This window comes from Crocodylus siamensis, chromosome 9 (genome assembly GCF_052110815.1).
Source record: "Crocodylus siamensis isolate JL-2025a chromosome 9, ASM5211081v1, whole genome shotgun sequence".
NCBI classification, from domain to species: Eukaryota; Metazoa; Chordata; order Crocodylia; family Crocodylidae; genus Crocodylus; species Crocodylus siamensis.
The window spans coordinates 55878432-55892023 of record NC_143403.1 but is presented as its reverse complement, the minus strand read 5'-3'; the positions used below and the strand labels follow the sequence as shown (position 1 = coordinate 55892023).

At 40.6% G+C, this 13592-nt stretch overlaps 1 protein-coding gene across 3 annotated transcripts in view; it reads left to right on the top strand.

The window, feature by feature from the left end:
* Window positions 1–13592, top strand: part of EIF4ENIF1 (eukaryotic translation initiation factor 4E nuclear import factor 1) — a 34459-nt gene that overhangs the window by 5090 nt on the left and 15777 nt on the right. For all 3 annotated transcript variants that reach the window (XM_090062410.1, XM_090062409.1, XM_090062411.1), the window contains exons 4-9: window positions 1559–1686; window positions 2440–2735; window positions 4455–4656; window positions 9267–9442; window positions 12490–12625; window positions 12959–13138. In XM_090062410.1, coding sequence (XP_089918536.1) covers window positions 1559–1686; window positions 2440–2735; window positions 4455–4656; window positions 9267–9442; window positions 12490–12625; window positions 12959–13138 — 1118 coding nt within the window. The remainder of the gene's footprint in view (window positions 1–1558; window positions 1687–2439; window positions 2736–4454; window positions 4657–9266; window positions 9443–12489; window positions 12626–12958; window positions 13139–13592) is intronic.

The following is a 13592-nucleotide window of genomic DNA, read 5'->3' as shown; positions in this document are numbered from 1 at the left end:
ATACTGCAGTATAATTCAGTGTTGTCAACCTTTTAAGTAGCGAGTACCCCCTAACTTCTGAAAATGTTAATAAGTATACCAACACTCAGTTTTCCAGGGGATTTTTATATTTACAGACTAATGTGCTGGAAGAAGGGCTGTGTGTGTAAGGTGGTGATATGACATGTCTGATCTGGTGTGGGTAGGGTTGTCACCTTTTTACACTGGGGTCCACAACTCAAGCATGTACCTGGGCTAGGGGTGATGTTGGCTAAAGCTAGGAGGGCTGAACCCAGTGCCGCACAGTGTGGCACGCCAAACGATTACTGGAGAATTTAAAGTGCAGCTCAGTACACAGCGCACCAATTTTTTGCCATAGTTTTGAGGGGAAAAGAGGGCACGAGAGTGTTGGGGTACCTGCATACCCCCTGCCTGTCTTGAATACCCCAAAGGGTGCGTATACCATAAGTTGAGAAACTATGGTATAGTTGACTTGCATCTCGCCAAGGCTTGGTGTGCTAATGTTTTCCTGGAAACATCAGGTTGTGTGGTGTGATCTAGACATGGTAAGATTTTTAGCTTGTTGTGGCTAGAAAAAAATATGGACTATAAATTAATTTGAGAAAATGCCGTATAGTAGTACAAGCCTTGCTTAATAAAATGTTTCAGTAGGAAATGCTTTGTAGTCATCAATATCTCTTCTTCCTGACCCCTCATGCCAGTAGTACAGTCTGAACGAATTCTCAAAGAAACTTTCTCTGGTGTTAGAGCATACTAGAGCTGTGCTTAGCATGGTACTGCATCTCACTGGAAACCTGGAATGCCAATACCATTCAAACTTATTTATCTTAAATTACCAGATATAGCTAGAGCAGTTGTGGTATTTGGGAGGCAAATAAATGCCACCTAGATGGGTTTGTCTAAAAACCATGGTTGGATCTCAGTGCTTGGTCTCAACACTGAGTTCTTTCACCATGGTATTACCTTTTAGGAGCATTTCTTATTGCCTCTGTTTTTAAAATGCAAAAGCTTTCTACTCTGTGAATTCCTTAACCATCATGTCTCTGGTCAAAAAAACTGCTGTAAATAAAATGTTACATTTGTACTGTAATGCGAAGGGTTTAAGATGTTAAGAAATTAAATCTGGGAAGAACTAAAGAAACTGAAATCTATATAGTCAATACTTTAATCTTCTGACTTTTAAAGAACAACTAGTACAGTGGGAGAACAGGGTGGGAGTTGGACTGACCAGCACATGAGTCTGGCTGATTTGGTGGCGCATGTTTAATGGCAACCATACTTTTTTCTGTGCATCGCCCGCCCCCCACCCCTGCTTTAACCAAGACTGGTTCCCAGTTGCCAGTAACAGCTTGCTAGAGGGTTGTGGGGTGGGTAGGTCTGTCTAACATCTTAATACATTGGAGTGAAAGGAAACCCAAATTTTTTTATAAAACTGGAAAATCAATTTGATTTACTCTTAAAGGTACTTGCCTTTTAAAAATGTACCATTTAAGCATAAAGAATGTCTTCACTTAAATGTTGTGGGAACTTTTTAATTCCTGCAATTCTGTCTGTATAGTGATGGAGTTTGGGACCCTGAAAAGTGGCATGCATCTCTATATCCAAGCTCGGGGCGAACATCACCAGTGGAAGGGTTCAAAAAAGACTTGGATTCAGACCGGACTTCTCTCATTCGCAGGATAGTGGGTGAGTGCCATTCTTAAAACATGCTTGACTCTTGGTCAAAAAACAAGATGCTGAGAGAATTGTATTTACTATTAACAATAGGATAATGAAATTGAGAAGAGGGAACAAGATCTTCATAAATGTGTTTGCTCCTTGAAATGCCTCTAAAATGACAATTTATGAAAATCCTACTTACTCTAGCAACAATAAAAGCATTGAGGTAGATTGGAGTGGGTTAGTAGGTTGGTTGTAAGCACTTTCTTCAGACAAGTTTTTGTTTTGTGGTTGTTTTTTTAAAGTTGCTAATTTATTTTTGTTCTTTGCTTCACTGATAGATTTCTATATAATTGAAGTTAAGAACTTGGTGAATCCATCTCATGTGATTAACAGCAATAAACAAGCGCATACCCTGATGTTTTGGGGTGGGGGGGGTGGAGTCCTTTCAAATATGTACTGTATGGTTTTATGAATATGGTAGGTCATCAGATTGTTTCTCTGACAACAGCTTAAGGTTGCAAGATGCAAAAAGACTCTGAACTTCAGCTATTTAGGCTCTTTTGTATTGGTACTTGGGTAGAGATTCCCAATAACTTTTATGGGGAATGAACATCCCCCCCCCCCCCCCCCCCCAAATAATTAAAGCTAAAAATAGAATATGGCACTGTCTTCAACCTGTTTTCTGATTTTGCAGGCTTGTTGACAGACTTGCATTGTACTGATGATAGTTCTAGAGAAACTAGTGCATATTAAAAATAAACTTTTTGCTATTGGCAGATCCTAGGGAGCGAGTAAAGGAAGATGACTTGGATGTAGTCTTAAGTCCACAGAGGCGAAGCTTTGGAGGAGGTTGCCATGTAACTGCAGCTGTTGGCTCGCGTCGTGCAGGGAGCCCATTGGAGAAAGAGAACGATGGCATCCGTGTTATTGGTGGACGTAGGATTGGCAGTGGGAGAATCATCTCTGCTCGTAACTTTGATAAAGACCACCGAGGTGGTGACAAGGACATGCGTGATTCTAGAGATGCAAGAGACCGAGATCGTGAAAGGGATTACAAAGATAAACGTTTCAGGGTTTGCTCTTATCATCTTTTTCATAAAGAATTTTAATAAGGTTGTGATAAATTATTTTGTGATTGTGGGACACATCAAGTAGACTAGATGGAGATGGGCAACCACCTTGTGGCACTTGTAATCCAAATGTGAATAGACTAGATGACTCAAATCTCTGGTACTAGTAAAGGTTTAATAGCTCTTGCACCATCCAAGTGAGACTGTGTTCAAAAGCCAAGTCTGACTTAAACAAAACTTCTTGTCTGTAGGTGACACTGAAACTTGTTACAGCTGTCTTTGGGAACTCTGTGTTTTACTTAGACAGCTCTTACTTAAATATCCTGTGTGGGAACTAACATGTAAGAATATAGCTGTGTTCCTACTGGGTTAGATAGCCCATTTAATCCAATATCTTGTCTCTGACACTGGCTTCTACACACTTTGGACAAAGGTTAAGGATCTTTGAAGTAGTCAGTTAAGAAATAGAAGCCCACATTAGAAGTTGGCATATTCTGCAAAGCTATTTGCCTCAATGCCTTACAGCAAGGAGGTTAACAGGCTAGTTGTGTGTTTTGGTGTTTTGTTTGCTGCCTTGGAGCCATCTTTCAATTTAAGTACCCACTTGCCTTTCTAGTGAGGATGAACTTCTTGACTTATCTCTTTTTAACTAATAATTTTTGTAAACTCTTATCTTGCCTTGAGTCCAAGCACTCCCAATATTTTCTGTATATGGAATCTTTTCTGTGGCACTTCTTTAAGTCTCCTTAAGACAAATATTTGTCATGGAGGTCAGTTATGGAATTCCACTTAGTTGAATGATCTGGGTTATATTTAGTGTTAACAGATCATTTGTTAGTGTGCTAGTGGCTTATCAATACTAAGCTGGAAGCTTGTGTGTGTAATATAAAAAGGAAAAGAAAACAACCCAACAAACAAACCCCAAAACAAAGATGCATAGTCTTGACTGCGTGTTCAGGTTTGTGCTTCCTCCCTTGAGGGTGGGAGGGAGTAGGACAAATGATGCCTAGCTGTAATCTGTAGCCAATCCAGTAAAGAGTAGGAAAGGGATGGAGGTAGCATTATTGCTAAACGGGGAGGTACAAATGTTTACGTGTCTCTTAATCCCTTGTAACATGCAACAAAACGATCACAATCTTATAGAGTGCATAGTTTGTTAAAATGCATAATGAATAGTTTTCCTACAAGGACCATAGAACATGATCAGTTTGTTATTATCATGGATCAAGATGCCTCATCACCAGAAAAGTGTAGAGAGGAAAAATAGAACATCTGTAGAAAAGAGCATTTAAGTGACTGGGGGCTAATTGTATAACTTTTACATAGTTCTTTACACTTGGTACATTTACTAAATGTATAATATTGCCAAAGTAAATAGTTGGAGTAAGAGGTGTATACGCATGTGTTTTGAGTGTGTATACCTATTGGGGGTTAGTTTTACTTTTATTTTCCCCTCCTAAGATTTTAATTAAAAATAAAAATATAAGCTGTCATGAGGTACTGCATACCTGGAAAATGATCAAGTAGCAGAAACTAACTTCTGAAACATTCTAAAAATCAATAGACTGGGGAGAGGTATGAAAATGCAAATAGTCCTCTCCTGTCTGAACTTGCTTTTTCATGTTTAAAAAGCAAGTAATGGGAGCTAATTCCTAAGAAGGAAATAACTAGTGTCAGATTTTTCTAACATTTCTTCCTCTTTGTTAAAACAACCCACTTCAGAGGGAATTTGGGGATAGCAAACGTGTCTTTGGAGAACGTAGAAGGAACGATTCCTACACTGAAGAGGAGCCTGAATGGTTCTCTGCTGGACCTACAAGTCAGTCTGAAACCATTGAGCTCACTGGCTTTGATGACAAGATACTGGAAGAAGATCACAAAGGGAGAAAACGAACAAGACGACGCACAGCCTCCCTGAAGGAAGGTAATAATGACCAAATTGAAATGGTAAGATGTTCTCATAGCATTCAGCTGGAAAGCCGTGTATGTGCGTGCATGCATTGGAAGAATGGAGGGTATGGAAAAGGTATAGTTGCCCATAACTGATCACTTAATGCTTCCAGAACACTAGAAGTTTCATGTACACAAATGCATCCTGCATGGCAGAATCTTACAAAAGGGTATCCTCTTGGTAAAGTAATGTGGCCTAGAAAACTTGCAGCCTATGATTTGGTATAAAGAATAATGACTTCTGACATTGTTTTCTTGTATGGCACGTACACTTTTTTTTTCCCACAAAAAAAAAAAAAAAACTGCTGCAAGTTACAGCCTGTATTTCCCTCTGTCCCCCCAAAAAAAAAATATATGGTAAGAACAGCTTCTGCCTGTTTGAACAGAAGTGAAAATCAAGTTCTCATGGGGCTCATAGAGAGCAGAAGAATGAGCAGGCTCTGTTCCTTAGCTGCTGCTACTTGAATATTCTAAGGAAACTTGTTTTCTTCTTTTGGCTTCAAACTAGGTGCATATTGTACTATGGAGCATGTTTTATATGCACACAAAAAAAAAAACCAACCCATGGTATACTTAAGTATAATACTTAAGGTCATGGCTAATAAGACATCTGCTGAAGATAACAGCTTTTTCCACTGTCCAATAAATTTTGATGTTTTGATGTATGGCAGAGACTGAGAAATCATGATGGCTCCTGACAGTCTGTGGGCTGGTAAAATTTTTGCATATTGCCATTGCTTGCCAAAGGCCATTATTTGAGCCATTATCCATTTGCCTGTAGTTGAACTGTGATGGCTTGGTTTAAGGAAGAAGCAGTTCCTGTCTTATGTGCATTTGAGGAGACTTCATTGTCATGCTATAGAAGCAGTCAAGATCTTTTTCCTAAAAGGTGCTGTGAGCCTACAGGCTTTTAATGTGTTTCTTCATATGAAAATCTAGACTAGCCGTGTGAGCCTTGTAGAGACCTGGGAACTTCCTATTTCAGATCTTGAGTACTATAGTCTTCTCAGAGAGAGAGAGGCCTAGAGTTTGGTAGACCTCTTTGAAGAGATCAGATGCAGTCTGGAGGCTTTCCTTGGTGCACAGAAAGATGGTGCGGTCATCAGCATATTGAAGGTCAAGGATGGTTGGTTGAATACTTTTGGTCTTTGAGGAAAAACATCCCAGACTGAAGAGCCCTTCATCTGGTCAGTATTCAGTGTCAATTCTGGAAGGAAGATGGTCCTTTAATGAGAACCAGGATAACTGTCAAGTAAATGGAGAACAGAGTTGGGGTGATTTTTGATGAATCGTTCCTTGACCCCAGTTCAGATGACGCATGGAACTGTCTCTGATTTGCTACCTAGAATGGTTGCAGTCATCTGGTCTTGGAGAAACCTTGATGTTATTTTTGGGACCTCCAAATCTGGCCGGTATTTTCTACAGAGCTTTGAGTGATAGACTCAAAAGCCTTAGTGAGGTCAGTGAAGGCCGTAAACAGATGCCAGTGTTGTTCCTGATGCTTTTATCAGATCTGATGGGCAGTAAAGGTCATGTCATTTGTCCCACAAAACTGGCAGGACTTGCTCAACAAGAGGTAGATGACTTCAGGAAGATGCAAGAGAGGATTCTTCCCTACTGTGGAAAAGTGGGTGATACTTTAAGAATGGAGATGAATCTGTGTGGAGGAAGCTACTGAAGATTGTCATGATGTTGGCATTACTTGGGTCCCCAGTGATCTCTTCATTGTCCCAAATGCAGAGACTCAATCTATGAAATCTGTGTCAGTTTCTTGCCATCAGTTGTAGATTTTAGCAGGTATGCTATGTGATCCAGTAGCCTTGTTCTTGGTTTCCTTGATGGCACACCAGACTCTTAAGATATGAGGGTTGGCAAGGGATCCTTTTTCATGGTGTTGGTGGATGAACTTGATGGTAGCATCTGCCACAGTTGACACACAGCTCAGGAGTGCCTAAATTTTCTTTCCATCAAGCCTGGAAAGATTTGTCATCTGCAGAATTGTTTGATATTCCTCCTTCACAAGGAAGCTGGACTATAAATGGCTTTTGCCAGGAAAAAGATATTTGTCAGCATAGAGCTGGATCTCCTTGGCTTTATCTTGCCACCACTGACTTTTGACTTCCTGGATCCATCTTTGGTTTTGAGGAGATATCTTCCTTCATCTGCTAAGATAAGGGGTCATCTTGCCAAACAAATTTGAGCTCTTCTCTTCTGTTTGAGTAAGACTTGAATCTGGTGTCACTCTCATTGAACAAGTCTTGGTGTTGACAGATGGTATAGCCAATGGATTTGGCACTGGCAATAGGGACAGCTGTTTTAAACCCCTTCCAGAGTTCCTTGATGTTGCCTTTTTTCGTGGAAAGGGCAGAGAGCATTTAATGGAGACGCTGGAAGGCCCATAAGGATCTCCAACAGTCTCTTGAACAAATCCTGGTGTTGAGTCCCTTGCATTGCTTTGGCTTGCTTTTGGTGTTTTGGAGCAAGCCAGATGTTCATAACAGATCTGATAAAACATTGATCTGTCTGTCAGTTGTAGGTTCCTTGCACGGTTAGTGTGATATGGACATCCATTAGATCATGGGCTTTAACAATAAGTTGAGAAGGTACTTGGGCCTAGAATGAAGGTGTCTCTGGGTGATCTTACGTTTGTCTGTCTAAAGCTAATGCTTGTAGTAACAAGACCATGCTCTGTACGCTTGCTTAGGAGAAGATGGAGTTGGCTTTCCCTACTCCTTCCTTACCACTGGTGTTACTCTGAGATTCAGGTTGCATCCAACTCTGGCATTGGTCACCAAGGTGAATTTATCTTGTTTTCCTTGCGAGTATTAGAGTGTGGTCAGAGTTGGAGTAGAACTGTTCTTTTACATCATCCCCATCAAGCAGTGGGGCATATGCACTGATGAGTGGCATACTAGGTCTTGAAGAGCTTAAGATTGAGGGTCATAAACATTTGCCTAACATCCACAGGGAGCTCTAAGTTGACTGACAAGCTGATTCTTGATGGTGAAGCTGACACCGTGAATGCATTTGTCCTGGGCCAGTTTTCCCTTTCCAGAAGGTGTAGGCTGCACCCTCTTCCTTCAGCTCACCCTCATGCTGTCATCTTGTCTAACTTGGCTGCAATGTCAGTGTTACCTTCCTAGTTCTATGGAGATGATGGTAGTCCTTCCAGGTCACCTGTTGTCTTGGAATATTTGTGCCTTGATGGATAACCGTGTTGTCAAACATTGTCATCCATTTTTTACTTCAGAGAGAGTGATCCCACCAAACACTGTTATCCATCCAGAAGCAGATAAAACAGCCTAGGTTTAGGTCACCATTTCTAGCCCCCTTCCCTGAGCAGAAGGGATCCTTAATAGGACTGCTCAGTTACTGTAGCAGCTGCCAAATTGCACCCCTTTTTCAACCCAGGTGCAAGATGACCATCAGGCTACTGCTGCCTGTATGCAGATTCATGGCTGGAGACTGCCAGATTACCTAGTCCTGTGTCCATCACCACTGGTCCATCACTGCAGGACTCTTGAAGGTTGGTACAGGAGAGTTTCCTGTGGTAGAAGCCTGTGCATGACTTGGTTTAATGTGAAGAAGCTGGTGCTCAGAAACAGCAGCCACATGATCCTGACAAAGATCTGGCCCCAGTGACAGGAGAGAACTCTAGACAACAGGAGACCTCCATCTTGCTGCAGCCTTCTTCTGTCTTTACAGCCATAGAGATCCTGACATCTTATTCTCTCTGATCTGCCGTAGAGGACTTAGGGTTGGATTGAGGTTTGTCTGGAACCTTGCCTCATGCCTGTTTGCCATGGGTGACCCTTCCAGGAGCGTGAAACCCTGGGTGACATAGCTCTAAGGATCTTTGGGACACATGTCTCTACCACTACAAGATTTTGATCTTCATGCTCCTCTGACAGCTGAAGTGTACAAGTAACAAAGGGGATCAATTGCTACACAATATATGATGTTGGATACCAGCCCTGAGAATAGAGGGCAAGGGTCTAATAGCCTACAAGGAGGAAGAAAGTAGGAGAGAACTGTTGGGGGACACTTAATGGGCTTGTCTCCCAGAGGCCCCCCTGCAAGAATCTTTCCCCGTGCATCCTCCTTGCATAAGAGAAGCAGCCTCCATTGTTAATAAAGTGCAGAGGCTTCAGAGATCAACGAGGCTATGTAATGTAAAGTTATGGGGAAATCTCATCTAGGCCTCTATTTTAATTCTTGTATATTGGGGCACTCAAAAAGGGGCTTGTGGCAGTTCACTAAAATATATTTAAAAAAAAAAAGAAGGATTTTTACCTATTTGTAGATGAGAACTTCAGATTATTAATGTATGTGCTTCCTGCTGGGGATTTCTTTTTCCCCCTCCCCCATAATAGGAATTGGAACCCACTGTGCTATGTATGCTCTTACTGTATTGCTTGCTTATAGTATAATTTAGGTTAAGGCTACACAGATCACCATTTTCAGAATCTCTAGGGAAAAACTAAATTCTAAATAGAGTTCTGTGTATTAAGAGTAATAATCTATCAAAGGGTTATGGCCATTACTTGTAGTAATTTGCTATTACCGTTCCCATCTTACTATAAGGGGTAGAATGCAATGGTGGAGTGGCAGAGGAAGATGAAGTTCAGGCTGTCCTTCCCCATGAAACTGCTGCTGATCAGGAAGTTCCTAGAGAAGCTGTACTTCAAGAACCAGCTCCAGGAGAGTTTGACTTTAATGAGTTCTTTAACTTGGATAAAAGTGTTCCTGGTTTGGCTTCGGTGAGTGATACATTTTGGGCCAGGTATGTACATAGGGTAGAAGCACCATCTTCAGCTACTCCTGTCTTCTAACGGTGACTGAAATTTCAATTTTATGGCAGAATTACCTTTTTAATGGTATATAAAGGGAGATGATTCCATAACTTTTCCAAGTTTGGTTTTTTTTTCTTTTTTCTTTTCAATTTGGAGGGAATTGTCCATAGCAAAACTTCATTAACAAAATATGAAGATGCTGCTTCTGAGATTCTTCCCCACCCCCTCCCCATATACACTTTTTGAATTGTTTGGCTTTGGGAAGAGCACTTCATGTTACACAGGTTAACTTCTTGGTTTTTTTAATCACTATCTTGCTGGCTGCATGAAATACTATTATGGGTTTTTTTGTTTTGTTTCTAAGAGTTCTAAAACAGTGTTTGAGGGTAAGTTTCATGCAAAAGTTTTCCCTATTAGCTGTCTAGTTGGATTTTTTTTTTTTCCTTCACTTCCATATACTCAAATGAGAAGTAAAATTTGAATTGTATTCTGAGCTCAAACATGAAGCCTCTTAGTCATGGATTACCAGAGTTCTTGTTAAGAGTGGTGGACAGTCGGTGCAAACTTGCTTTTGAGTAAGCTTATTCTATTTTTTAAGGGTGTTTTTTCCATACTTGGAGTCATTCAGCCTTTTAATGGGTTGTCCATTTGTCTTTAACACTAGTAGTAGTATAGTTACAACACGCTGTTCATGTTTCATAAATATTACAAGGATGTATGCCAGTGTAGCTTTCCACATTCCAAACAGTCAAGCCATAACTGTCTAAGACCCTATGGGATGTGGGAAGAAGGATACTACAAGTCACAAAGGCTGTTGAAAGGAATATAAGTGTACCTTGCATGTTCTAATATAATGCATTGTGTCCGAAACAACTTCTGTACAAAAAGACTGCTGCAATTCAACACCAACTTGACTATTCTCCCAGTGGACATGCAATAGAAGTTGATGTTACTATCCAAATACAGATGCTATTGAAGTCTAGGTGCAGCAGCTCACTAATCATTTTGGAAGATGTATATGCTCTTGGTGCAAATATCAGCTTTCAAACTTCTCACTTGAACATTTACTGCTAACTCTAATTCCCTCCTGAGAGGGACATCTGTGACTAATGTAGGCTTGGCCTGCAGACCTTCTGACCAGTCTCTTCCTTTGGAAACACTTTCTACTTTCACTGCCTCTAAACTGACAAGGGAGTTTTGCATTATGGGTGGATTTTTCTGCAAGTAAAAATTCACCCATGTACAATATCCACTTGCAAATTTAACAAAGTACCAACTGTAGTGCAAAAGAACAGGCTGCAGTGCTGTTCCATAAGCTGCTGGTGAAGGGGTGGGGGGGAGCTACATGTAGTCCATATTTATACATGTCTCTTCTAGCACTGGGGTGAAGAATAACTCTCTTTTTTTTCAATTCTGAAGAGCCTTCTACCAATTGCAGTTAGTGACTCAAACTATGGTCATAAGATTATTTCAGTACTTCTACTTCTGAAGAAACAGCCTGCACTCTTCTGTAAAACCGAAGTTCTGTGTATTAAGAAATAAGAAAGCAAGGGTTTTGTGAGGTGAAAGTCCTCTTTTCAGCAGAATATAATGCACTCTTGCTTCATGATCAGTATATTCTGCAGATAATGGACAGTAATGTTACCTCAGCTGGTACATAAAATCACATTTGAAAAATTGGTATACAGACATTATGGCAAGCCAGATGTGGCTAGGGTTGTCAGTAATTCCTTCTGCTCAAAAGCAGAAAATTAAGTGTCAACTACTGAAGAATATTAATGGGAAATTTTAATATTGTGGTTTTTGAATGATGCAGTTAAGTTTCTGGTTGGCAATCCCTAAAAACAGCAGCTGTTCATCAGGCTTTTTTATATGGTTTATAGTTTGTATATGATCAAATAACATCTTGATACAAGCTGCAAGAGTTTCATTGATGTCCTTTCCTGTTATCAAAACTAGCCCTCAGCTTGGGCTGAATGAAATGACAAGAAAAGTAAGCAAAGCATAGTAAATGAGGCTGTATACTTTTTTTTTTTTTTTTTTTTTTTTGATCTGTGCAGATTTGCCTCTTGATACAGATGGGATAAAATATACTCTTGGGATTTTGGTCAAGATTTGATTTCCAGTTTTGGGACTGAACTGTAAAAGTTAATTGTTTTTGGTTAAGTTGAAGGGAATTAAAGTCTGAAGTTCTTGCTGTTCCCTGGATTGTTTAAATGTTTGGTAGCTGCTGAACTAAATTAGATTATGTTCTTCAGCTTCCCAATTCTAACCGTGCTGCACACTAGTAGTTATGTAGCAGTGTAAGGTGGTTTTTCCTACAAGGCTTGATCTTTCCTTACCTTTCCAGGAAGAGCACTCCTGATTTTTTTTTTTTTTTGAGGGCAGCTTTCTTTGCTTCCTTAATTTTTACTAGACCTGCAGTATTTTTGTTTGGGCCTCCTTTCTTTCACTGAAATTTGACTTGTATGGCTTTACCGCTTAACAGGAGTGCATAACTCAAGACTGCAAAAATTCAGCCTACATCTGTTTAACCTAGCCTGAGAGGCTGGGAATTCAGGAACAGGGCTCACCATAAAGTTTCTAGCTATGGAGTCCTTCTGGAGGACATGGTGGAGGGGGGTGGATGTGAGTGGCTCTCAACCAGGTGTACAGCCATTGCTCAAGCCACAGCTGGATCTGACCCAGGGGCCAAGTGAGCTTGACTTCCTCCCTCCCTCCCCCCCACCCCAAGTTGGCTGAATTGTCTAAGGGCAACTCTTCTGTTTAGAGATGGACTAACTAACTAGTTTGAAACTACTCTGCAAAAATGAGGCATTATTGTTATGCCAAAATGCTAGTCACAAAGAGAAATAGTAGCCTGAAGCTTCTTGTTACTCCCAGAATTCAGGACACTATCAAATCAGCATAGCAAAAAAAAAAAAAAATCATGAGTTCCATTTAAGTGTGTGTCTTGGCACCGCTGCTTCTGTTGAGGTTATTCTCTAAAATGTTTCCTTTACCCCATAATATAGATGATAGAGGATGTGCTGGGGGAAGGCTCGGTGTCTGCTAGCAGGTTCAGCAGGTGGTTCTCTAATCCTAGTCGTTCAGGAAGTCGCTCTAGCAGCCTGAGGTCCACACCTCATGAAGAACTGGAGAGGCTAGCAGGTAAGGCTACTAATTCTGCTGTATTTCATCTGTCTGTTTTTACTCATTCCTCCCCATCTATTTTTGTGAACTTGATGGATAAGGTTGCAGTAATGAACTCCATATTCTGATTGCTTGGTCCCCTTTTATGAAGCTGCTGGCATGAGCAGTTTTTTCCATCCTTTCTGCAAAAGGTATAACTTTTTTTCTTTCAGGCTACTTCCCAGATAACCCTGGGCAGGGGGCGAGAGGCATGTATTTTCAGTGAAGCATTAAATTTAACCAGCTTGTGGTCATCTTAAAACATATAGTTGGTAAATTGATATGGCAGTGCTCCTGATTTTGCTGTTTCAGGTCTAGAGCAAGCCATTCTCTCCCCTGGCCAGAACTCTGGAAACTACTTTGCTCCTATTCCATTGGAAGATCATTCTGAAAATAAAGTGGACATCCTAGAAATGCTACAGAAAGCCAAAGTGGACTTAAAACCTCTTCTCTCAAGTCTTTCAGCCAACAAGGAAAAGCTTAGAGAGAGCAGTAAGTGCCTCCAGATATTGTGGAGTTCCTGTGATTTACTTTTTCTCAAGAAAAGAGGCTTTCAGAATGCCGAGCCCTGATTGTTGAGGTCCAAAGCAGGAAGTACTACAGGTTTACTTACACTTCAGAAAACTTACTGTTCCACAAATCCATTATGTCAACACCATCACTGATGCTTTCCATCCTAATCCTACAACTATATCAGCAGGACTTAATATGAACATAGGTCATTGGGTTGTGATAATCTTACTTGTACATCAAGCTAGTCCAAATGTTTAATATATAATCTTCTAGCTATACTGTTCTTGGTCTCTAGATTACTCTTCACGTTGAAGACTGCTGAAATGCCAGCAGTCTTAAACTCCCATCTGACACTTGAACTCCTGTTCTGCAGCCTTTCCTAAACATTGCATTACAGGAGTTGCATTGCAAGCATCCATAGCTGGAACAATAT